The sequence below is a fragment of the Entelurus aequoreus genome, linkage group LG02, assembly GCF_033978785.1.
Source record: "Entelurus aequoreus isolate RoL-2023_Sb linkage group LG02, RoL_Eaeq_v1.1, whole genome shotgun sequence".
NCBI classification, from domain to species: Eukaryota; Metazoa; Chordata; class Actinopteri; order Syngnathiformes; family Syngnathidae; genus Entelurus; species Entelurus aequoreus.
The window spans coordinates 32,291,413-32,317,179 of record NC_084732.1 but is presented as its reverse complement, the minus strand read 5'-3'; the positions used below and the strand labels follow the sequence as shown (position 1 = coordinate 32,317,179).

The 25,767-nt window shown below is 39.7% G+C and overlaps 1 protein-coding gene and 1 long non-coding RNA gene across 5 annotated transcripts in view; one reads left to right on the top strand and one right to left on the bottom strand.

Moving 5' to 3' along the window:
• Window positions 1-3,757, bottom strand: part of LOC133632680 (uncharacterized) — a 100,818-nt gene extending 97,061 nt beyond the window's left edge. Inside the window, exons 1-3 of the long non-coding RNA XR_009821692.1 lie at window positions 3,743-3,757; window positions 3,560-3,637; window positions 3,384-3,409 (exon numbers count right to left, since the gene is read on the bottom strand). This is a non-coding gene — a long non-coding RNA (uncharacterized LOC133632680). The remainder of the gene's footprint in view (window positions 1-3,383; window positions 3,410-3,559; window positions 3,638-3,742) is intronic.
• The window catches only part of LOC133632656 (MAM domain-containing glycosylphosphatidylinositol anchor protein 1), a 596,928-nt gene that overhangs the window by 264,526 nt on the left and 306,635 nt on the right, over window positions 1-25,767 (top strand). For all 4 annotated transcript variants that reach the window (XM_062025233.1, XM_062025218.1, XM_062025227.1 and 1 more), the window contains one exon: window positions 10,639-10,813. In XM_062025233.1, the coding sequence (XP_061881217.1) occupies window positions 10,639-10,813 (175 nt within the window). The remainder of the gene's footprint in view (window positions 1-10,638; window positions 10,814-25,767) is intronic.

Below are 25,767 nucleotides of genomic sequence, written 5' to 3'. Positions count from 1 at the left end.
TATATATATATATATATATATATATATATATATATATATATATATATATATATATATATATATATATATATATCTTATATATATATGAATTGCACATACATGTAGGAATCACAGTAAATCATTATATATAGTTTGAAATAAACTGAAAAAAAGCAATACAATTATGCAGGATTAAGGTTGGCTCTAACGCCGCTAGCTTAATGCTAACAATGGACCAGCTCATTGGCAAGCTAACTCCAAATAGCATGGCCAATTGCAGGGCACACATAGACAATCATTAACACTCACACTCTATGGACAATTTACAGTCTCTAATTAACCTAACATTCATATTTTTGGAATGTGGGAGGAAATTGCGACAATATGCTCACTCCACACAGAGACGTCCAAACAAGGTTCGAAGACGCACACGGCGTAAAGCTAGACGTTATTGTCGGTAGTAATGTCAAAAAAGAATTAGGGTAGTTTACACTGGCTTGAACAAGAAATGCATTAATTAACTTGAAATATCTTTCTCTTCAACTTTCTCTCCCTACTTTTACGAGTGTCACTGTAGCACTGCTGACAGCTTTATTTTTTCCATAATGAAGCATGAAGGAAAGTTTTTATCGTATTCGAGATGTTTTTCAAACGTATTATGGCTAATAGTACTTAAATAATAGATTATATACGATATATCCATTCATACAATGTATAACTTCAATATGTTTTCAAGTAAAAAAAAAAATCATGTACAAAAATATATATATTTTAAAGGAGCGGTGGCATATATCATGTAGAATTTATGCACCATTTGGCAAACTTTCATTGCAAATTATGAAACCGATTGCCACATTAAAGCACAATTGTGTCAGGTTGACACATTAGATTTCTCTCCATATTCTCTCATGGCCATATACAGCATAGTTCATTCATCCATATTAGTTCAACATTCAATTTCTTGATCTGATTTACTCACACAAAGCAAACTGCTGGAAAATAACATCAACAAGCTACTTCAGTGTTTTACAAACGTTACTGCGGAACACACAAACAAACCCAAACACAAATCATCAGTTATTGCTCTTTATAGTTATTTGCAATGTATAAAGGGCACAAGAGCACAACAAAGACTTGATGACCACATGTATGGCAAACAAAATCACTTTTTGCATGACATAAAACGCCTCCATGACAATCAGTTAAACATTTTAAATATTGTTTTACCGTAATCTTCTTGAAATGTATTTACTGGGGGAATCGGGGGTTAAATCACCAAATGATTCCCGCATGCTGCTGCTCACTGCTCCCCTCACCTCCCAGGGGGTGAACATGGGGATGGGTCGAATGCAGAGGACACATTTCACCACACCTAGTGTGTGTGTGACAATCATTGGAACTTTAACTTTACATCGATATTGTAAGAATTTTTCTTTTACTCATCTTTTACTCAAGCCTCCTGAAGGGATCCACACCCTCCCTTAATCTCTCTAGTGATTTTATCTCAATTCATTAATCCTTTTGAACTTTTTTCATTTCTGGTCAGTCCCTTTTTTTTTTCCTCGTCAATTTGAAAAAAAAAAAAGTAATTCATATTTTGTTATTCCCATACAATTAACCACACATTTGTGTGTGAAATAAATGCAAACATTTGTATTTTTGCCCTGGTAGGATTAATTGCACTCCCAGTGACATAACGAGTGTAGCTGTCACCTGCTTCGGTGTGCCTGTGTGACAGCAAACAGCAGGAGAGATGAATAATGTTAGCTGCTCCTCGCCAGTTGCCAATGCCCACACACATGCTCACGCCGACCTTTAATGACACCTGGGAGGTCTGATTAAAACCTTGTTATTTCATCAATCATAATGTGCTTTAACATTTGGACTGAACTAACCTTTCTCTGAAAAAAAAACCAACTAGTTAGCAATTGTTTGCCTACTTTTCGCTTTCTGTCCCTCTCCTGTCTCTTCTGGCTTTCTTTGACATGATGCTGCGTCGCTCGGATCACTGTGTGAATGAGCCGCTTCGCAGGTTGCTGCAATTGTAGACGCCACCTTGAGAGCTGAATTGCACGTGGCAGATCTCGAAACGCTGATGTATCGCAGCAATGAGCCAATGTGCATCTATTTACATACTGTATATCTATGGCTGCAAAAGCAAACCTTTGTGTTAGCCTTTTTTTTGCAAAGGGGGATCGGTTAGTTTCAGACACTATTACTTGATTAAAACCACAATAATAAATACATTTCACTGCAAAAGGTATTATTAGAACATTCATGACAAAGTCTGTGTACCGACCTGCAGTCACGATCAAAAGTTTACATACACTTGTAAAGAACATAATGTCATGGCTGTCTTGAGTTTCCAATAATTTCTACAACTCTTATTTTTTTGTGATAGAGTGATTGGAGCACATACTTGTTGGTCACAAAAAACATTCATGAAGTTTGGTTATTTTATGAATTTATTATGGGTCTACTGAAAATGTGACCAAATCTGCTGGGTCAAAAGTATACATACAGCAATGTTAATATTTTCTTACATGTTCCTTGGCAAGTTTCACTGCAATAAGGCGCTTTTGGTAGCCATCCACAAGAGTGAATTTTTGACCATTCTTCTTGACAAAATTGGTGCAGTTCAGCTAAATTTGTTGGTTTTCTGACATGGACTTTTTTCTTCAGCATTGTCCACATGTTTAAGTCAGGACTTTGGGAAGGCCATTCTAACACCTTAATTCTAGCCTGATTTAGCCATTCATTTACCACGTTTGACGTGTGTTTGGGGTCATTGTCCTGTTGGAACACCCAACTGCGCCCAAGACTCATGATGATTTTAGGTTGTCCTGTTTTTTGTTTTTTGTTTCATAAAGAAATACAATCATGTGTGCTTACGGACTGTATCCCTGCAGACTGTATTGATCTATATTGATATATAATGTATATATTGTGTTTTTTATGTTGATTTAATTTAAAAAAAATAAATAAAAAAACATTTTTTTTTTTATTTTTTATTTCTTGTGCCCAGTGGTTGGGGCCTACTGCTCTAATTCCACCCATAAAACCCATTAAATAACCATCCAAAAAGCACCAATAAATTGGTTTGTCTTTGAAGACCTACATTATGTAAGACAAAAACACATTTGTCTTTATTTTTTTACGCTAAAGGGGGTCATCTATTGTGCACATCTAAAAAACGCCAACAATACTCCATTTACATTTTGTGATTCAAATACTAACAAAGTATTAGTGATATTGTTATTATAAGTGCTAACACAGACAAATTATTTATAGCGGCGCCGTGATCACAAACTTTTGTGCCTATGTTGACATGATCGAGTGGTAAGCTGCTTCCTCGCTTCCTTGCTTGTGGAAGTTTATTGTAGATCATAAATCATGCCTCTCACCTGAACAGTCTCGACAAGTTGGTACACTTTCACAGCCAATTTAGATCCCGGGAATGGCGAGAATGACAAAAAAAAAAATGTTAGTATTTTTTCATCTAAAACGGAAATATATGAACATCCTAGGAATTGGTACTATATCGTAAAATTTATGAAAAAATATATTTTCAAAACTGTACCAAAATCCCAGCGGGTTTTAGGGTCCTGGTAAACCATTCCAACCTGCTCAATCCCTCCGCCCTCCCACTCGGACACACCTGCACGGATGAGCACCTCACTTTTCACACTTTGCCTTTCATGAATGCGAATCGCCAGCGGAGTCCGTAAAGCGTGAAAAGGACAGAGTTTGGTTGACTGCTCACCTTGGCCAGTTGGATCAATAGCAGTGTGCGTACTTTAAAGCCCTCCCTCAAACAGAACTGAACCAACAGACAGGGAGTGTTTACACAGGCACTGATAATCCACTAATTCGTATAACCTGCTTTTTAACACACACACACACACAAAGACACATCTGCACAAGGTTGTGTTGTGTTTCACACAGGCGTGAACATGTACACTGAAGCCACACGGGAACTAAAAAAGTCTGGAACACACTACCAGTGACTTTTGCCCATTATCCCCCGTGACCTCCTCTCCAGAACGGGGCTGATAGCCTCACAGAGGTTGATAACCGATAGAAGGGTTAAGGGGGATTAAAGGGATATACACACACATACAGTATATGCAAGAATCAAACACTGATGAGGCTCTCTGAGCGTATGTTTGTGTGGTCGATAGGCATGGAGCTGTCGGCTGAGCAGCGTCCATGTGGCCTGATGGGATAATTAAAGCGTGTAAAGCCACATAGGTCTGCGTTGAGTGTCATAAACACCACAAGCTTAGTGTCACTCGACGGCCAATACTGTTTTTCTTCTCACCAGTAACAGTACGTCAGACCGTCTAATGACTTTATGACCAGTTTGCTCTCATCCCGTCTGTTCTTAGTCATTAAGTCATGCGTTGCCGTTCAAAGCTTTTCAAAAGGAGTGTTTAATGACTTGGAATCTATTTAGTTTCCTTTTCTAAACAGTCATTCATCTTTTAAAGCGGCGGGTTTTCAAGTGTGAGATGCCAGGGAAGGCGCAGAAAAACGTTTTTTTTTTTTTTTAATCTACTGAGCTCACTTCAGTTGTGTTTAAAGTCAAAATGAAATGATTGTTAGTTCCTACAACAAGAGAATAATCGGCGTGAGCAGACAACGCCACAATATATTCTACAGAAAAACAGTTGTTTGGATAGTCAGACAAAGGCTCACTGTGCCACACTTTAAAGGCCTACTGAAATGTTTTTGTTTTATTTAAACAGGGATAGCAGATCCATTCTATGTGTCATACTTGATCATTTTGCGATATTGCCATATTTTTGCTGAAAGGATTTAGTAGAGAACATCGACGATAAAGTTCGCAACTTTTGGTCGCTGATAAAAAAAAGTCTTGCCTGTACCGGAAATAGCGTGACGTCGCAGGTTGAAGGGCTCCTCACATTTCCCCATTGTTTACACCAGCAGCGAGAGCGATTCGGACCGAGAAAGCGACGATTACCCCATTAATTTGAGCGAGGATGAAATATTTGTGGATGAGGAACGTGAGAGTTAAGGACTAGAGTGCAGTGCAGGACGTATCTTTTTTCGCTCTGACCGTAACTTAGGTAAAAGGGCTCATTGTATTCCACACTTTCTCCTTTTTCTATTGTGGATCACGGATTTGTATTTTAAACCACCTCGGATACTATATCCCAGACCTGGGCATCCGGCCCTTTGTACGTCCTTGTCCGGCCCGCGTGAGGCCAATTATAAATTACAAAATAAATTTAAAAAAGTATCTATTTCGAGTGTGCAATACAACGCTGTTGCTTTTGTTTTGAAAAGCGTTATTTGTATTACTTCCGTGTGGATGTATGCTCGTGCGCGCAGCGGGAATCTCAAATTACAAAATAAATTAAAAAAAACATCTTTGTCGTGCGTGCAATACAACTGTGCTGCTTTTATTTTGAAAAGTGTTATATGCGCGTATGTCCTGTTAGTGAAGGCGCACAGCGACAAGTGATGCCCGGTTATCCCCGAGACGCTAAAAAGAGAAAAGTTGATGACGAATGGCGTGTTTTCAACAAGACATGGACTGCCAAGTAAAGGTAAAGCCGTGTGCTTATTTGTGGTACACACGTTGCTGTGTTTAAAGAATATAGTGTAACGACCTGCTGAAGTAGATGTTGTCTTCTTGAGTTGCGTAAATGAGGAGTGAGGAGACGTGCGTGTGGAAGGAACGAGATATGTTGAGCTGTGTTAGTATAGCTTGCTCAATAAAAGTTTAAAAATTGCGTCAGACTTGATGTGCACTTCTTCTGGACGCTACAATTGGTGTCAGAAGTAAAACTTTGTGCATACTGCACTGTTTGTGTGCTACGTCATCGGGAGGTACGTGCCACGTGAGGAGCTCGCCGCAAAGAGAGAGAGAGAGTGAGAGACAGAGAGAGAGAGGGAGAGAGAGACAGCGTTTACAGGTGCAGCCACGCTGCTTGCCACTGGGGGAAATTCCGCCCTCAATGAAGACTCCCAGGTTTGATGGCAAGGCGAACTGGGAGGCATTTCATCCCACTTCTGACATCAATTGTAGCGTCCAGAAGAAGTGCACACCAAGTCTGATGCACTTTTTAAACTTTTATTGAGCATGCTATACTAACACAGCTCAACTTATCTCGTTCTGTCCAAAAGGAAAACCAATCCTCACTCCTCATTTCCGCAACAGCAACGCTTCCACCTTCTTCGCCAATCACCTTACAGACGTGCTACGTTCACAACAAAGAGGATGCAGGATAAAGTGACAGAAATTGACATTTTTGTATTGTAATATACATCAGGAAGTGTTGTGTAAGAAAGTGTTAAAAATAAAACCATCAAAAGTCATCTGCTTTTGTATAAAGATAAGTTAGGTTAAATGAAAATATTATTATTATTATTATCTATCTTACGGTATATCAAAAATAATTTGAGCAAAATGTAATTGAAATATTGTCGGTGTGGCCCTCCAGCAGTGCTCAGGTTGCTCATGCGGCCCCCGGTAAAAATTAATTGCCCACCCCTGCTATATCCTCTTGAAAATGAGAGTCGAGAACGCGAAATGGACATCCACAGTGACTTTTATCTCCACGACAATACATCGATGAAGCACTTTAGCTAAGGAGCTAATGTGATAGCATCGTGCTTAAATGCAGATAGAAACAAAAGAAATAAGCCCCTGACTGGAAGGATAGACAGCAGATCAACAATACTACTATCAGGAGACACCGAACCAAACACTGGACCTGTAATCACACGGTTAATGCTGTGCCGCCTGTCGAAGCCTAGCAATGCTGTTGCTAACGACGCCATTGAAGCTAACTTAGCTACGGGACCTCGTCAGAGCTATGATAAAAACCTACGCCAGCCCTCATCTGCTCATCAACACCCGTGCTCACCTGCGTTCCAGCGATCGACGGCGCGACGAAGGACTTCACCCGATCATCGATGCGGTCGCCGGCTAGCGTCGGAAAGCGCGTCTGCTATCCAACTCAAAGTCCTCCTGGTTGTGTTGCTGCAGCCGGCCGCTAATATACTGATCCCACCTACAGCTTTCTTTTTTGCAGTCTCCATTGTTCATTAAACAAATTGGAAAAGATTCACCAACACAGATGTCCAGAATACTGTGGAATTTTGCGATGAAAACAGAGCTGTTTGTATTGAGATACAATGTGTCCCAATACTTCCGCTTCAACCATTGACGTCACGCGCAAACGTCGTCATACCTAGACGTTTTCAACCGGAAGTTTCCCGGGAAATTTAAAATTGCACTTTATAAGTTAACCCGGCCGTATTGGCATGTGTTGCAATGTTAAGATTTCATCATTGATATATAAACTATCAGACTGTGTGGTCGGTAGTAGTGGGTTTCAGTAGGCCTTTAAAAGTGCTTCAAAACAACCAAACAGCATCATATCAAAAGTCTTATACTTTTTCTTACAAGACTTCATTACAGCAAACGACTAAATTGGGACAAATGATGATCCAGAATCTTGTATTTTTTTAAGCCTGAATATATGGAGGATGTGCTCCAAGTTTTAGAAACTGTGTGATAAGCAAATCGAGCACTATTGCTAATTACTAAACAAGAAATACGAACGTAATAAAACAATCACTTAATCTACAATGTCTGGATAGTTGTGCACAAAAAATCGATTCACATCCGAATCGCATTTTTTGTTCATCCCAATTGTAAATCAGTTCATAATTTTAAAAAATCAAGTTTAAAAAAAAATGTATATATTTTTTTCCATGCAACCAGAAGGGGTATTTTAAGTATGTAAAAAGTTTCCTTGGAATTATTATACCAATGTATGCATCGCAAAAATCGGTTTTAATCGAATCATGTTGAATCGATACTCGATTCAATTCAGAATCGTCACCATAGGAATCGGAATCGGATTGTTAGTTGCTTTGATTTCAGTAGGATGCCCACTGATGAGATGTTTATATCTTCCCGTTTAGATGAAAAATGAATCATAATCCCAATACAGGTATATACAAAGGTGGGTTGGCGTCTTTTTGTATCTCTTTCGCCATCTCCAAGTTTAAGTTGAATTTCGAAGTTTAGCAGCTCCTCAGTTTATGGCCACAAACTTCCACTATATAAGATAACGGCATGATATATAATCTAGAATTACTTCCACCAACTCAGATGAGTGGGACGGTATAGCTCGGCTGGTAGAGCGGCCGTGCCAGCAACTTGAGGGTTGCAGGTTCGATCCCCGCTTCCGCCATCCTAGTCACTGCCGTTGAGTCATTGGGCAAGACACTTTACCCACCTGCTCCCAGTGCCACCCACACTGGTTTAAATGTAACTTAGATATTGGGTTTCACTATGTAAATCGCTTTGAGTCACTTGAGAAAAAGCGCTATATAAATGTAATTCACTCACTATATAAGATAGAGGCATGATTTTTAATCTAGAATTACTTTCACCAACTCAGAGGAGATACAGCAGCAGCAATATGCCCAGTGTGTCACTCGTTGCATAAATTAGTTAGCTCTCTGTGATCATTGTGCCGCTAAAAGTAGCTCCTCAGCGTTAGCGCTGTTAATAAAAAATATTGCTAATACTTGGTTGATTGTTAGCTCACAAGATGTAAATGGAGTGCTGTTGGCGGTTTTTGGATGGGCGCAATAGATGTCCCCCATCAGCATCAAACAAAGAAAGACATATGTGTTTTTGTCTTACATACTGTAGGTATTGGGAATTATAGGCATACATCCAAAATAAGTGTATTCCCCTTTAGGATGCATGTGGCCTTCCTGTTGATCCTACTAAAAAGTGTTTACACAATTTTGGAACAGTTCTTCAAGCAACATAAACAGTGTCCTTTGGGCTGACATTTTGGAACGTCCACACGAGGGCTGCAAAAGTTTAACGCTTTAACTCATGCAATTAATCACCAAACATTATCACATTAATCGTGTACATGCAGTCATGCTCCTTTACCTAAACCACAGATGGTTGCCTAGCAATAAGTCCAGGGTGTAGTTCTCAATTTTCTGTAAATAATCGGGGAAAGGCTCCAGCTGCACTGTGACCCTGAACAGGAAAGTGGACTACAAAACTAACAGACAGATTGAAACATAACATCAGTTTTTTTCGGTGTACGACTTGACAGATAGAGGTCAAGTTGATGTCTTTTGTTGTACAAAACCCAAAACCAGTGAAGTTGGCACATTGTGTAAATGGTAAGTAAAAACAGATTACAATGATTTGCAAATCCTTTTCAACTTATATTCAATTGAATAGACATGGCCTTTCCTTTTAACAACACTCACAAAATGTTTGGGAACTGAGAAGACCAATTTTTTAAGCTTCTCAGGTGGAATTATTTCCTATTATTGCTTGATGTACAGCTTAAGTTGTTCAACAGTCCGGGGTCTCCGTTGTCGTATTTTACGCTTCATAATGCCCCACACATTTTCAATGGGAGACAGGACTGGACTACAGGCAGGCCAGTCTAGTACCACACTCTTTTACTATGAAGCATGTGCAGAATGTGGCTTGGGTTTGTCTTGCTGAAATAAGCAGGACGTCCATGAAAAAGGTGTTGCTTGGATGGCAGCATATGTTGCTCCAAAACCTGTATGTACCTTTCAGCATTAATGGTGCCTTCACAGATGTGTAAGTTATCCATGCTTTGGGCTCTAAAACACCCCCATACCATCACAGATGCTGGCTTTTGAACTTTGTGACTATAACAGTCCGGATGGTTCTTTTCCTCTTTGTTCCAGAGTTACGACGTCCACAGTTTCCAAAAACAATTTGAAATGTGGACTCATCAGACCACAGAACACTTTTCCACTTTGCATCAGTCCATCTTAGATGAGCTCGGGCCCAGCGAAGCCGGCGGCGTTTCTGGGTGTTGTTGATAAATGGCTTTCGCTTTGCATAGTGGAGTTTTAACTTGCACTTACAGATGTAGCGACAAACAGTAGTTACTGACAGAGGTTTTCTGAAGTGTTCCTGAGCCCATGTGGTGATATCCTTTACACACTGATGTCGCTTTTTGATGTAGTACCGTCTGAGGGATCGAAGGTCACGGGCATTCAATGTTGGTTTTCGGCCTTGCAGTGATTTCTCCAGATTCTCTGAACCTTTTGATGATATTACGGACCGTAGATGGTGAAATCCCTAAATTCCTTGCAATAGCTGGTTGAGAAATGTTGTTCTTAAACTGTTTGACAATTTGCTCACGCATTTGTTCACAAAGTGGTGACTCTCGCCCCATCCTTGTTTGTGAATGATAATTTAATGGAAACTGCTTTTGTACCCAATCATGGCACTCACCTGTTGCCAATTAGCCTGTTCACCTGTGGGATGTTCCAAATAAGTGTTTGATGAGCATTCCTCAACTTTCTCAGTCTTTTTCGCCACTTGTGCCAGCTTTTTTGAAACATTTTGCAGGCATCAAATTCCAAATGAGCTAATATTTGCAAAATATAACAATGTTTACCAGTTTGAACATTAAATAGCTTGTCTTTGCAGTGTATTCAATTGAATATAGGTTGAAAAGGATTTGCAAATAATTGTATTCTGTCTTTATTTACGATTTACACAACGCGCCAACTTCACTGGTTTTGAGTTTGTAATATGCAGTAATTGTCTAAAAATTAAATTTTCAGACAATTTTCCTCCCTCCTCCTCTTCAGATACGATGGACAAAGACGGCTGGCAGCGCCTCGGACAAGTTCCAGGAGACGTCCATCTACAACGAGACGCTGCGCATTGAGGGCATCCAGAGGGTGCAGGGGGGTCGCTACTACTGCAAAGCCGACAACGGGGTTGGGGTGGCTGCCATCAAGTCCATCCGTGTAGATGTGCAATGTAAGTGGACACAGAGGAGGAGCACTCCTTCCACATGGAGCTGACTCTCACGATAGAGCCATTCCCACGGCCGAGAAATGGCTGAAGCAGGGATGAGGTTATAACACAAGATTGGAGGAAGAGAGATGAAAGACAGATCGGTGATGGAGATGATAAGATTTCAGGTGGGAATGGCTTCCAGGAGTATCTGATGACTTATGGTGGAAAGGATGAAAAGCATGGCTGGTGGATCAAGTAGAATTTCTCTATCTGGGAGTACAGATAGGAGGGTTGCAACACATTAAAAAATGATATCCCTGCTGGTAAAATACAGGGATAATGCAGGCGTGTGCTGCACTCATTGGTCTAATTGCCATAAAGAAAGCATCAGATGCTCCTGGGTGAGAAGTGAAGTCAGTTGGGTTTAATGAATGTTTTTGCAACAGTTAGTCCGGGTGGTACAGGCTCCCTAACCCAATGCTTCTCAGGTCACCTTCAACACTGGTTTCCAATAAAACCTGCTCTAATGAACAGGTACATTTTTTTTTATGTCATGTTCACTTCTTTATATCAACTGTATTCTGGAAAAACAACTGTCACTAATAAATGCAAAACAAGTAATAGAAGTAAAAAATAAAAAAAGTTGATGGAAGTTTTTGCAAAACTGCTTCGACCTAAGAGCACCAATTCACTTTAGTAGTTTAGGGACTTTGGTATTTTAAATATCCATTGTTTTTTTTTAGTTGACTAACATTGTTGGGAGTTCTTAAAAGTACTTAAAGCTGTATAAAGCCACAGAGGAATATAATTTTTTGTCTGTTTTTTAAAATGCACAGTTACATTTACTCACTGGGTGTCCTAATTTTTTCATGACTGCAAATATTTGTTTGTGTAGGGTTGCCCCTCTCTATAGGAAAAACACGCTCTCTGAGTCGGGCCCCAAGATCCGTGGGGGACACATTTCGCACAAAGAAGCGCATGTAAAATGTCAATGAATGAATAATATGGCTCCTTATAGGAAATTTCACCATAAACGTATTCTTAACCACTTCCTGATCCTTCCATTAATAATAATATCACAGCAATTTTTTCCAGCCATCTTCACTGTCTCCTCAGGCGCACAGTTTTAGTGCTGGGCTGGTAATTTTACATTAAAAAAAACCAAATCCCGGTCAAGGTTTTTTTTTTTCCATGAAATAGTTTTAGTTAAAAATCATTCATCAAAATAAATTCCAAGTTTGATTAGAAACCTTTTAAAAATTATTTGACATAAATAAAAGTGTGAACATTTTTTATATTAAATTCTTCTGATGTTCTATTGAAATACAATACTGCTTAGGGCCCCAAATTAGCCTGTCTATGTGAGTCTCTGACACCTGAACAGACGGACTAACAGGAGTACACAAACGGAATAACATATTTCAAAACATGCACCCCGTGGTGTTGCGTGTGGGTTTTATTTGTCACCCAATACGCCACATGGAATTTCACCTCGTAAGTCGGACTGCTTTGACATTTCTCAATGCAAAACACCCACTGTAACTTTTGAGTGTTTTGCCAAAATGTGGTAAATATCTTTAAGGGACTAATAAAAACATGTCTGTAATCAATCATTTTAGTTTGGGTGAAAAACATGTTTGCCATCAAGCAAACCATCTTTGCATTAGCATGGGTGATACTTACCAATTAGTTGGGCATAAGTCATTGTCCATTTGTCTACTAATTATACATTTTAAGGATATCTGTATTATGTGTAAAAAACCCAAACAAACTGGGTGGAACGGAGTCCGCAGAGGTCCACGCGCACTTTTGTCACACAAAACGCTGCTCGGCTTGTATTTTATCAACCGCTCATTACACGTGACACTGATCTGCCAATAAATTAATCAAATGTTTTTAAACAACTCACCTCTGGGACAATTTCAGACACATTTGAAGTGCTGAGTCCAGTGGTTCCACCATACCACAATATTAATCAACATTTAATACAGTAGCGTAGTAGGCCTAAGTATTCATTAAAAACAACGCAGAGGTTTTATGTAACAAGCATTTTTAATATTTTGGCCACTGCAACACGACACGCAGTTTCAACAGGAACATTGTGTTTATAGGAAAATAAAACACTGTACTTTAATCAAGTGATTTTTTGGCATACCACTAGTGCAGGGGTCACTGCGGGCACCAGGTAGCCCGTAAGGACCAGATGAGTAGCCCGCTGGCCTGTTCTAAAAATAGCTCAAATAGCAGCACCTACCAGTGAGCTGCCTCTATTTTTTAAATTGTATTTATTTACTAGCAAGCTGGTCTCGCTTTGCTCGACATTTTTAATTCTAAGAGAGACAAAACTCAAATAGAATTTGAAAATACAAGAAAATATTTTAAAGACTTGGTCTTCACTAACTGACAAAGAAACAGATAACAGATTTGGTGTCCAGTTCAAAGTGTGACATGATTTATTTAAAAATTTGAGAGTTGACTTTTGTATTTTACATAGGTTATTATTTGTACAAACATGGTCCAAAGTAATTCATGATTTGTTAAAAAAATGTTAGTGGCTAGCTAGTTAAAATGGGATATTGTGATTTCACAAGACTGTCTTAGAAGTGATCATTTGAAAATGTTCAATTTGAAAAATGTGCACTTAGAGAAAATATGAAAAGAAAGTGTTGCATATTGATATTTATCTGTTTCTATATATATTTACTGTGAGAAATCATTAAGATGATCAGTGTTTCCACAAAGATAAATATCATTAATTATTAATAATAACAGAGTTAGAGGTAAATTGAGCAAATTGGCTATTTCTGGCAATTTATTTAAGTGTGTATCAAACTGGTAGCCCTTCGCATTAATCAGTACCCAAGAAGTAGCTCTTGGTTTCAAAAATCAAATCAAATCAAATCAACTTTATTTATAAAGGTTGGTGACCCCTGCACTAGTGGTACACATACCACAGCTGGTCTCGTCAATATCTGTAAGTCAGTTAATTTTGCTCGGAGCATCTAAGAATATACTTCCCTTCTTTGCCGTAAATACCACCGACTTTAGTACAATGCTTTGCAAAGTGAGCAGTTAGAGCAGCTCCACTTTCTTGCCGTCAGTGTAGGGCGCCATGCCTAAACAATGTAAACAACACGCAGAGATCGTAGGAAAATGTTTCACATATATTTCCCTGGAAACTACAACCCACAACTACAGTACAACGCGGCACTGCGCAACTCTGGAAACTCCGATGTCTGCAGAGTCCGCTCGGACCACATAACGCTGGAGTCTGTGAGCACCGTTAGCCAGCATGTCTTCCAAAGAATTTTGAGCATAACCCTTAGGGGGCGCCACAAATGTCATTTACAGTCATGCACCAAAAATTGGGACACTATTGCAAAAGCCTTAGTCGAGAAGGTTCCCAGAGTCAGTGTTGTCATTTGTTGGCAAAACGCCACTTCTAGTTTCAAAAACCCAACACCCTGTCAAGTCACAATTTTAAGATACAATCATAATATGACGCGTGGGTGTTGCAGTGAACTTAGATGGGTCTACTGAGAAGCATTGCAGTGTTGTAGGGGCCCTGTGCTGCTGCTTGTGTCACTGCCCCACTGTCCCCGTGAGCCAGGAGCCAGGTCATGGCATCAGGTTTACAACATGCTTACACACACACACACACACACACACACACACACACACACACACACACACACACACACACACACACACACACACACACACACACACACACACACACACACACACACAACGTATACACTTGGGTCCCCACTTGTATGTAATTGACTATTCATTTCCCTCATTGATTCAATCTTTTAAATGGTCATTTTGTAGTCTATAATAGAAAAAAAAGCCTTATTTTCCAAGGACCTATAACAAAACAATCCATTTTGTGTAGTGCTTGAGTCGTCTTTCCCTCTGTGCTATTTTGCACACTGTCTATTTTGCTCCCCTGACCATGAAATCCCTTAAACCAAACAATTTAACCTTCACACTCTCAACCACGCGCACACACCTTTGTGGTTTATCCACTACCCTACCTCACCTCTTAATGAGGCTTGCCCTCTTTTGCAAACCCCCTCCCCGCTGATAGTGGTCCCCAGGCGCTGACGCTCCCACGTCCCCCCCCACTGGGGAGCTGGTAATTGCTGGAGGCCCTACTAGGCTTGTACTGTCAGCGCAGTAGTGACAGGACCTCTGTGAGGCTAACCAGCTCTGACGGCCAATGCTTGTTCAATTCCCCATTGCACTCCCCCACCAACACAGGGTCAGAAACGGTAGCGATCTGCTTCCTTCTCGGGGTGGCTGTAGAGCTAAAACGATATAACAATTAGCTGGCAGAGAGAAAAGAGAAATGAAGCAGGAAATACACCTGCCTGTGGAGAGAAGGAAGGATAGGAGAATAAGTGAGGAGGTAGCATTCCCAAAAATATGTCATTTTAACAGTATAGAAAATAAATTGCAAAATACTGTATGTGCCCTGTGATTGAGTGGCAACCAGTGCAGGATGTACCCAAAGTCAGCTGGGATACGTTCCAGCCCACCAGTGACCCTGAACAGGATAAGCGGTCAAAACATAAACAATTCCCAAACTTGAATCTCTATAAGGTTCTGGTAACACTTTAGTATGGGGAACATATTCACCATTAATTAGTTGCTTATCAAAGTAACAAATACTTAATTTAGAGTTATTTGGACACTTGGGTAACATATAAGGGTAAGGGTTAGGGTTACTATTTCTGAGGTTATTGAGGGAAGACTCTTAGTTAATGGCTTACTGTTTGTACAATAAGGCCATGCAGAATAAGGCATTAATAAGTACTTAATAATGACTAAGAGCCAATATGTTACTAATTTGCATGTCAATAAGCAACTAATTAATGGTGAATATGTGTTCCCCATACTAAAGTGTTACCAAGGTTCTCTCTGCACAGGGGAAGTGCTCACTAAAACAAATTTAGACATATTTGTGAACAATATATGGGAGAAATTGAGATATTTTCTTTGCAAAGAAAATAACGCAGCTATTGAAATTCAGAACATGAAAGATGGGAGCAAAAACAAAACTGTTGAGTGTCTATAAAGTTACTGAATAGAGCACTTACCAAGGGAACATTGAAAATAATCTCCCGTAATTTCCGGGCTATAAAGCATACCCAAATAGAAGTTTGGACAAATTGTATTTTGTACAAAAATTGGCCACACAAGTCTAAATGTTGCATGTGTACACATTGAACCATGAAATATATACCCAGGTCCTTGTGTTCATTCACACATTTAATAAAAGTCAGTGCCTGTAACTTGGCGTACAGTGGCTTACCGGAGAATACATTGAGCACCGTCTTCATCCTTTTCCCCCTCCTGCTTTTTGGCTTTTCAGAGCCTGTTAATAGTGGTGATGGATTTCCGTTCTGTGTATCTGTCGTTTCCTTTTTCGATGGAAGGGTCGATCGTCTTTGGCTTCAGGGCTGCGTCGTGTGTAGGGCTGGGCGATATATTGAGTTTGTAAGATATATCGAGATATTTTTAAACAAGATATGAATTAAGAAAATATCATACCATCGATATAATTTATTTCACGTTAAAATTACCAAACGCCGCTTATTTGTTGTGTTCCCTGTTCTACCCCGCTATCCCTCCATGGGCTACTAAACCCCTCCCCTTCCTTCTTCCAAGACGTGCTTGCACGTATAAGAACATCCATGATTGGTTGGTTGTTTACGATGATGAGTCACGATTGGTTAGAGACAAGCCAATCAGTGGCAATATAGGGCGGGTCATCGAACCAGGAAGGGAAATCACAAAGTGCCTGCCTGCAAATGTATTTTTTTATCTGAGTTTGATACATTTTGTATTATTTGCACAGCTATTTTATTTATTTTACATATAAATAATATATTTATATTTTATTTATGTTATGTAATTATCTACTACTTAAACAGTTTATTTTTGTGCTGTTAATACCCATCTTGACTAACTAGGTTAATAAAAGTGCCACTGACTGTTTATAGTACAGTTGTCATTCACTTCAATTTCACTGAATATTGCTCAAAAATAAACATCTTTATATGTATACTTTCACCAAAAAAATATATCGAGATATATATCGAATACCAAGTTTAAGTAAAAATATATCAAGATATACTTTTTCGTCCATTTCGCCCAGCCCTAGTCGTGTGAATTTTGACATTTCTTCTCTAAGATTAGGGTGAGTCCATAACACGCTAAATTTCTGACTGAATAATTGTGTGAGTGTGTTTGGTTTAATGTGAACTATTTCATCAGTCCACCATGTCTTTCAGAATCAGAATGAGAAATACTTTAGTTAAATTCAATGGTCTCATATGACAATGCTAAATTTATTGGCGGCATGTGAATTTTGTGAACCCGGGAAAAATCCTTTTTTTGGCCGCAGCATTGTATAAAACGCAGGGTTCAAAGCGTGGGAAAAAAGTAGGAGCTTATTTTCATCAAATTACGGTACTTTAAATTAGATTTCCAAAACATCTGTTTTCGTGGCCTAAAAAGGTTTTGTTGTGGAAATGGCCTTAAACAAAGATCATTGAAGGAATCATACATTTTTGAAAAAGAGCTTCCTTATTTCAATGGGAATTTTCCTAGGTAAATAAAGGTTAAAAAAAAAAATGTAGAGAAAAAAATGCCTAAAATGTAGAGGAAGGTCAGAAAGAAACAACTAAAAAGGTAGATGCATGCACATGTCTCTTGAGTTTGCGTGAATCAAGCCGACCAGTCGTTTTTGCCCTAGAGGGCAGAGCAAGCTGTTACTTGCAGGAGCTACACAAATAAGTTTCTGGGCTCACGTTGTTTTCATCATGCCTACATTTATTTTCTTCCCGACATTGGCTATCTTTTTCGTTTTGCTGTCTTTCTCAGTGCTCCTTTTCTTTCACGTCGTATTAGCTTTCCTTCCTCGCTTCTCGTAAACACGCATGATATAACCGTGCGTGTCTGACATGGGCCATTTGGGGTCTTTCTCCACACACCTAGGCCTGTATGGCTGTAGGTCTCCAACCCTGAATGCACCTTCATTTGCTTTGAGACAATCAGATTAAGCGCAGGCAGGCATGCAAGTGTGCACGCACAAGGAGAAACATGCACACATCTCCCTATTATAATGTTTGAGTAGATGCACAGTAAGTGATGCTGAGACATGCTGGATGCTGAGAGACAATCATCAATTACAAATTATTTTGCTCTCAGCGTCATCATTTTTAATGCACTGAAACTGCAAAACTAACAGGCTATTACTTTCTCAGCTCAAAACCCATTTGAACGGGAGAGTGGCACTTTGAAAATCAAAGCATTTATATTTTTACTACTCCAGTACTTAACATTTAACTGTTCTACTATTTTCACTAAATTGATTTAAATTATTTTTATAGCCGCAGATTAAAATAAAATGACAATAATGCAATCACGTATTTCTCAGAACGCCCAATGACAACATGAAAAAAAGAGTCAGCCAATGGCTAGAGAAGAGTACACCCACTCTAAGTCACGTCCACTCTAAGTTGCGCCCACAAGGATGAGGACAAAGGAAGATAAGTGTTTTAAAGACATGGCCACAGTGGCGCTGACAACGCCAGCGTGGTCACCTGATTTGTATGGTGATCCAAGATGGCCAATGCAATGCACCCAATGGTTGGTAATATTTCGGTTGTTGTATTTATTGCTATTTTGGCTGATTATATACAACCCCAACCCTAACTCTAAACAAAACCCAAACCTAACCCGAATCTTAAACTTAACTTATTTTCAGCTTTATTTTTTTTTTTCCATTGTTCGTTTTACGAATTGTTCCTACAGCTTCACTTCTGTTGTCGTCACCCCTGTGGATACGTCTTTAAGTGGATGCGACTTAGAGTGGGCGCGATTTAGACCTAAAGTGGCCATGACTTAGTGTAGTTCCGCGTGGAACTACTTACTTGGATGAATGCAGAGTTAGACAGTGGAGCAAGGCTGGACATGAACACAGTGGAAAAGTACATGTTCACAAATACAATGAAATCCTGGACAATTTTTAAATGAACATTCAGGCGAAACGTCTTCTAAAACAAACCAAACAGTCCATTTGCGATCGATTCAATGCACTGAGATAACATGTATTATGTTCTTGGAGCAGGGGTGCTCACACTTTTTCTGCAGGCGAGCTACTTTTCAATTGATCAAGACGCGGGGATCTACCTCATTCATATATATAATTTATATTTACTTATTTATGAAATATATGTTTTTGTTAACAAGTTAAAGGTGTTTAATGATAATGCAAGCATGTTTAACACATATAGTTAATATTGTTAATAAATTAAAGGTGTTTAATGATAATACAAGAATGTTTAATACATATAGTTAATATTGTTAACAAGTTAAAGGTGTTTAAAGATAATACAAGCATGTTTAACACATATAGTTAATATTGTTAACAAGTTAAAGGTGTTTAAAGATAATACAAGCATGTTTAACACATATAGTTAATATTGTTAACAAGTTAAAGGTGTTTAAAGATAATACAAGCATGTTTAACACATATAGTTAATATTGTTAACAAGTTAAAGGTGTTTAAAGTTAATGCAAGCATGTTTAACACATATAGATTCATTTCTTTCATGAAGACAAGAATATAAGTTGGTGTATTACCTGATTCTGATGACTTGCTTTGATTGGAATCAGACAGTGGTGCTGATAACGTCCTCATTTTCAAAAGGAGGAGAAAAAAAGTCCTCCTTCTGTCCAATACCACATGAAAGTGGTTGGTTTTTGGCATCTTATTTGTCCAGCTTCCATACTCCTTTGTATACACTTTACAAGAAACACATTGGCGTTAAACTCCGTAGCTTGCTAGTTTGTGCACGCCAGCTTTCTGAGACTCTTATTTTGTTAGCGCAGGCAGCATGAAGTGGCGCTTTTATTGTGCAACTGTGCAGTCGGTCTTTGGAGTTTTGACGACAGGTACGGCGCCAGAGTCTGTTGAAATAAAAAGAGTTTCTCGCCTTCCTGTCGGTAATTTTTTCTTAATAATGAGCTGGCAGCAGCCAGCGTCATCTCAGAAGACCCTCGAGGTGCCGTGAATGTCAATCAAGTGACGAAAGTGACGTCATAGTGAAGATTTATGATCGCTCATTTTTAGTACTATTTTTTTAATGCCTGGCTAGCGATCGACTGACACACCCACCGCGATCGACCGGTAGATCGCGATCGACGTAATGAGCACCCCTGTCTTAGAGATACCGTATTTTCCGGACCATTACGGCTAGATACAAAGCACACTGTCGATGAACGGGTCCAATCTGGTCTATTTTCATACAAAAGGTGCACCTGATTGTAAGGCACATTAAAGAGATTGCATCATTGTTTTTTTTCCTACACTTTCTAGTCGTCTAACATGCAATGGTGGTTCTTTGGTCAACATTTTGCATACAGTAGATTATGTAGATTATCTCTGATAGTCTTTTAGTTTTACAGACCATTTTGAAGCCGCTTTCTGACCGTCTCTTCAGGATGCGCCTTTTTGTGGGCGGTCTTATTTACGTGCCTCCACTTCAACAGCATCTTCTCCCCATCATTTTTTGTTGTAGTTTTTAGTGCTTCCGTAGCGAATCTTCTGACATATTAAGTTTTAACAGTATATTTAAAATGGCAACAGCGAAGGAAGAATGCCCCACAACAAGAGGATAGAGAAAAGAGAACTTATTGACTATGGCGCGGACTACAATGGTGCATTTGCGCATATTTTCAGGACTTATACAGATCACAAATACACATCAGCAGGTACCAAAAGCTAAGACGAAGTTGGTTTTGCATATTATTGGAAAACAAAACGCCAGATGATATGTCTCATAATAGGCGCCATTTTTGGGTCCTTAACACTATAATACACAAATAACGTCTGACTACAGTAGCTGTAATGCTCCGACAATCCAAGCGGTGTGTCTTTGTAGCTTACCAAAGTCGTGTTAAAACATCCATCCATCCATCCATTTTCTACCGCTTATTCCTTTCGGGGTCACGGGGGGCGCTGGAGCCTATCTCAGCTACAATCGGGCGGAAGGCAGGGTACACCCTGGACAAATCGCCACCTCATCGCAGGGCCAACACAGATAGACAGACAACAAACATTCTGACAGATATTTGAGCGCCGTGTGTAATGTTCTATATTCTCACTGAAACATCAAAGTTTTGGTCTTCCTGCTTGCTTGTATCATTTATTGAACAACAATAACCTGCAGTCTACACATATTTCTTATGAGTGACTGCCATCTACTGGTCACACTTATAACACCATGTAGTGTATAACACTGGTTCGAGGTCAGTTAATACATACATTAGGTGCACCGGGTTATAAGGCGCACTGTTGATTTTTGAGAAAATTAAATGATTTTAAGTGTGATTTTCAGTCCGAAAAATGCGGTATACCCTTGTTCAGAGGAAGTACACCTCTTACATGTCAGCAACCATTTTTATTTCACTATATCTTTTTTAAAGACAAAACCACAGAAATAAAACTATACTATATGTTAGAGTAGTCAGTGTACATATTGCATAGCAGAATATACTTACTATTCTCAAATATTTGGTGTGATACTGGGTAAACACATATCCACTTCAAAGCTTAAGCTACTTTTGAATATAAATGATTACCATGTGTCCCTTACAGTCATGCCATCACAGCCTTAATCGATTTTTGTACACTTGATTGACCTGCTCAGTGGCCTCGTGGTTAGAGTGTCCACCCTGCGACTGGAAGGTCTTGAGTTCAAACCCCGCCCGAGTCATACCAAAGACTATAAAAATGGAACCTGTTGCCTCCCATCAAGGGTTGGAATTGGGGGTTAAATCACCAAATTATTCCCGAGCGCGGCCACCGCTGCTGCTCACTGCTCCCCTCAACCCCCAGGGGGTGAACGTGGGGATGGGTCAAATGCAGAGGATAATTTCACCACACCCTAGTGTGTGTGTGTGACAATAGTTGGGACTTTAACGTTAACTTCACTTGATGCAAGGTGCCTCACTCCCAGGCAGACACAAATACTGACACATGTCCAAAAGCTATCACACAACATAAAAATAAGTCCCTCACACTTTGTTATGTGTGCAAGAGCAGTTGGGAGGGATGAGAGCAAAAGAAAGTATGCAATATTGTGTTCTTTGAGGGAAGCAATTATGATCAAGTGAATTTTAATATTCAGACAAATGACGTTCTTATTTTCACAATTCTGACTGCATTCTTTGTAGTGCTCAATCACACTAGTTTTGCCCATACGCCCACAAATCCCTAGTTAATTCAGTTTACTCGCACACACACACATGCGCACGCACACACACACACACGCACACACACACACACACACACACACACACACACACACACACAAACACACAAGATTATCTATGCATAATAAGTTATCAAGGTTCCACTGTATCAGTTATCCAAAGGTAGTACACTTTATCCATTAGACTTCCATCACACCGGATGACCAAGGACCCGGAACCCTAACGACTGAGACAGTGGGGCAGTGAGCAGGCGAGGGTTAACTCTTAATGAGCCTCTACTGATGGGATGGACTTGGTTCAGAGACCCAACTTAGTAAGCTTGGATCAAAGAATTATACTGTATTCATGATGGGAAAACAAAAAGAAATGGGTTCCTCATGGATATTCTTCTCAGGACCGCACCAGGTAAGTGGCGATCTCAATGGACCAATGGTTTCCAATACATTCAATAATGATGATGACAACATTGATTCTGTTCATGCTGCATGGCTGTGTTGCGACTTAAGGCTGCTGGGTTTGATTTATTGCTTTGTTGTGTTATAAAACCATGCTAGTAGTTTAAATTAAATATCATGATGCACCTGGGGATAGGTTGATTGGCAACACTAAATTTGCCCTAGTGTGTGAATGTGAGTGTGAATGTTGTCTGTCTATCTGTGTTGGCCCTGTAGCTGAGATATGCTTTAGCACCCACCGCGACCCCGAAAGGGACAAGCGGTAGAAAATGGATGGATAGATGGATGTTTGGTTACATTGGTCGTTGCAGTGGCAGAAGCATTTTGACACTAATCCTACCACTCATTTCTGTTGGATGATTTCATCTGGCACTCCATTTTTTGTGTTGTGTATTTGGCCGAAGTCACAATGGGTTACACATATAAAAGGAAATTGTATGGTAAAATCTGGCTGAGGTGGCCTGGGCAATTATTTTGGATGACTTCCAGGAAAGGTGTTTCTGGCATGTCCAATTCGGGTAGAGCAATGGCACGCTGTAGTCTCACAACTGGCAAGGGAGCTCCTGAGCTATAACAAGGCTGGAGACAGAGTTTGAGCTTTCTTTCTTATAGTACATTGCTCCTAAATGCATGGATGGTTGTAAAAGTTAGGGTGTACTTCATTGGGGTGATAATTGACACCTAAAGTCCAGTTTGTTTGGCTGATATGGACTCAGCGGCTCCTTGCAGACAAGGACCGTATAAAAGTGTTGCATCGCATCGGTCATTTGGCCGGTGTGAAAAGAAGCTGGAGGAAGAGGACCACAGCTGCGCTGTAGCCATGATGGACTGTGATGCATTTTTTAGGCTTGGACAAAACATGCATGACAGCTGGTGAATGTGTTTTTATAGAGACAGACATTTTTTAAACTCCACTTGCATGGGTGGAATTTTTTTTTTTTACAGAGGAATTGGGGAAATGTGCATTTTTGAAATGATTTATATTTGTTTTTTCTTGCTTGAGATTCCACTTTCCAACAGTCTGAGAGGCCATACATGTGTCCTGACTGGTGATTGATTAGATGACAATGTTCCATTTTTAGATCGAGAGCTCAAAAGGTTAAAAAGTTAGTATATCGCCATTGCACAGGGTAGAACCAAACATGAACTCCGGTCCCAGCACAACATCAGCAAGCAATGAAGGATAGCAATAAGGATATCTCTAAAAGACAGACTCAAGCCATACTGAAACATACAATAATTGAAAAGCACTGGAAGAGCGCCAGGCCCTATTTCCAAATATTCATATTTGAAAACAATCCTGGGTCCAGACAGTGGTCCGGATCAGGCTCCAAGAGGGTTCAATTTTTCCCTCATTTCAGCAGCTGGGCGCTTTTGTTGTACAGTTCAAAAGAATAACCAGGGACAAGGGTTGAAAATCAGCCTGAGGCTAGAAGTCTTATGTACTTTGACATCGGTTACCTATGGGTAGCAAAGTTTCATTGTACTGTCCCTGTCAAATAAATACATAAATAAATAAAATAAAAACAGATAAATGAGATCAATGGAGTGAACCCTCTTGTCATGCATCTGCTGTCTTTGTGCTTGTCGGTGGAGGCGGTCCCTCTAGCATACACACACACAAAGATAAGGTAAGCCTCGTATCAAAAAGGTAAGGTAACACAGAAGAAATTACTAGGATCACCTCCAAAATCTAACCAGTTCTGACATTTCCTGAAAGTTTCATGTAAATCCACCCATAACTTTTACAGTTATGTTGCTTGCAAACTAACTACTTCACAAATCCCTGCAATCAGTCAACCTCCTTGCAAATGTGACAAAAGGTAAAATTTGTGCAAGTTAACTGTCCACCAGATGACAGCAGGGGGGCATAACAAAGCTCTGTTCAAGTCAGCTCTCATACTGTGCAGCCCTTCTATCGTGGTACAGGTGAGGTAAACAGGCCCATGTCTGGCATAGTTAAAATGGCCGAGTGTGAATTCGCCATGAACCACTATATTAAGTTCAAACTGAAAGTATTGACAGTTTAAACTGAGTTGTACAATATAATAAGGTTTTCTTCATATATAACCAATTGTTATAATACACTTTTATAGTAATAGGGATGCTGTTCTTCCCTGAAGTGACTACACAAATAAGAACACTTATTCTAAGGGGACCAAACCTCTTCTTTTACTCAAAAAAAGGCTCTTTTTTGGGTCCTGAGAAAAACACAATTAGAATCGCCGGCCACCGGAGTCGTCATATATCTTGCATCCTGCCTTCGTGCATAGTCTCTCGCTGTAAACATTATGGACAGTCATTGGATACGTTTTCAATGTTTTGCAACCACCGGGTGGTTGACATACCAGTTATTAAACATAGCACCACTGATGGGCAGTGACATCAGTCTCGATGAAAACACCAGGTCACAAACTATCAAAACATTATATTAACAGACATAGTGAAGTATTTATATAAAGTTTGTTGAACCTTGGCACCACTCCCTTTACCTGGCTCGTACTCCAAACCTGCACGCTCGAGAGGACGCTTACAACGAGGCGAAAGCCCTCGGGTGCGGGTGCGAGTAGCCTCTCTGCTTGGCACTTCAGAAGTGGCCTAGCTGGAGCATGAAGAACACAGACTGACAGATACTGCTTTCAAACAAAGCACGCTAACTTTTTGTGTTGAAGCAGAGGGTCCTAAAAAGATACCTTGACCTTTTTAGCGGGTTAGCGGCTAAAACTATCCGGTGAATCACCGGGCTGACACACACAAGCTTTCTTCCCTATTGCTCTTCACATATTTTTACTCTACCTGCCCTTCAGGATCGTCTTGTAGGTTTTATTTGTCGCTTACATTCGTTCACACATTTCATAATGATTTGTGTGTTGCCGCAGGCCTCGATTCCCTGGGATTTAAATCATTTTAAAGATTCTGTGTTGGACTTTCCTAATGTTAAATCCCTACCCAGTGCAACAATTTATAGATGTGGTTTGTTTATTAATATATTTAATGGTTTTACATCTTTGAAAGTATCCATCTTGTCGGATCAGTCTAAAGAAAACTCACATACCTAGAATTCAGTGGTATTGTTTTTATGTTTGACATGCATGTAGAAATTATCAGAAATGATTCCTTCTCACAACCTCCACCAACCTAATAGCTCATCTGATTCCTTTTGTAAAAATTATAGCCAACAAAAAATATTAAAATCATGGGCTGTTCACCCTGTCCTTGCTTTGGGAA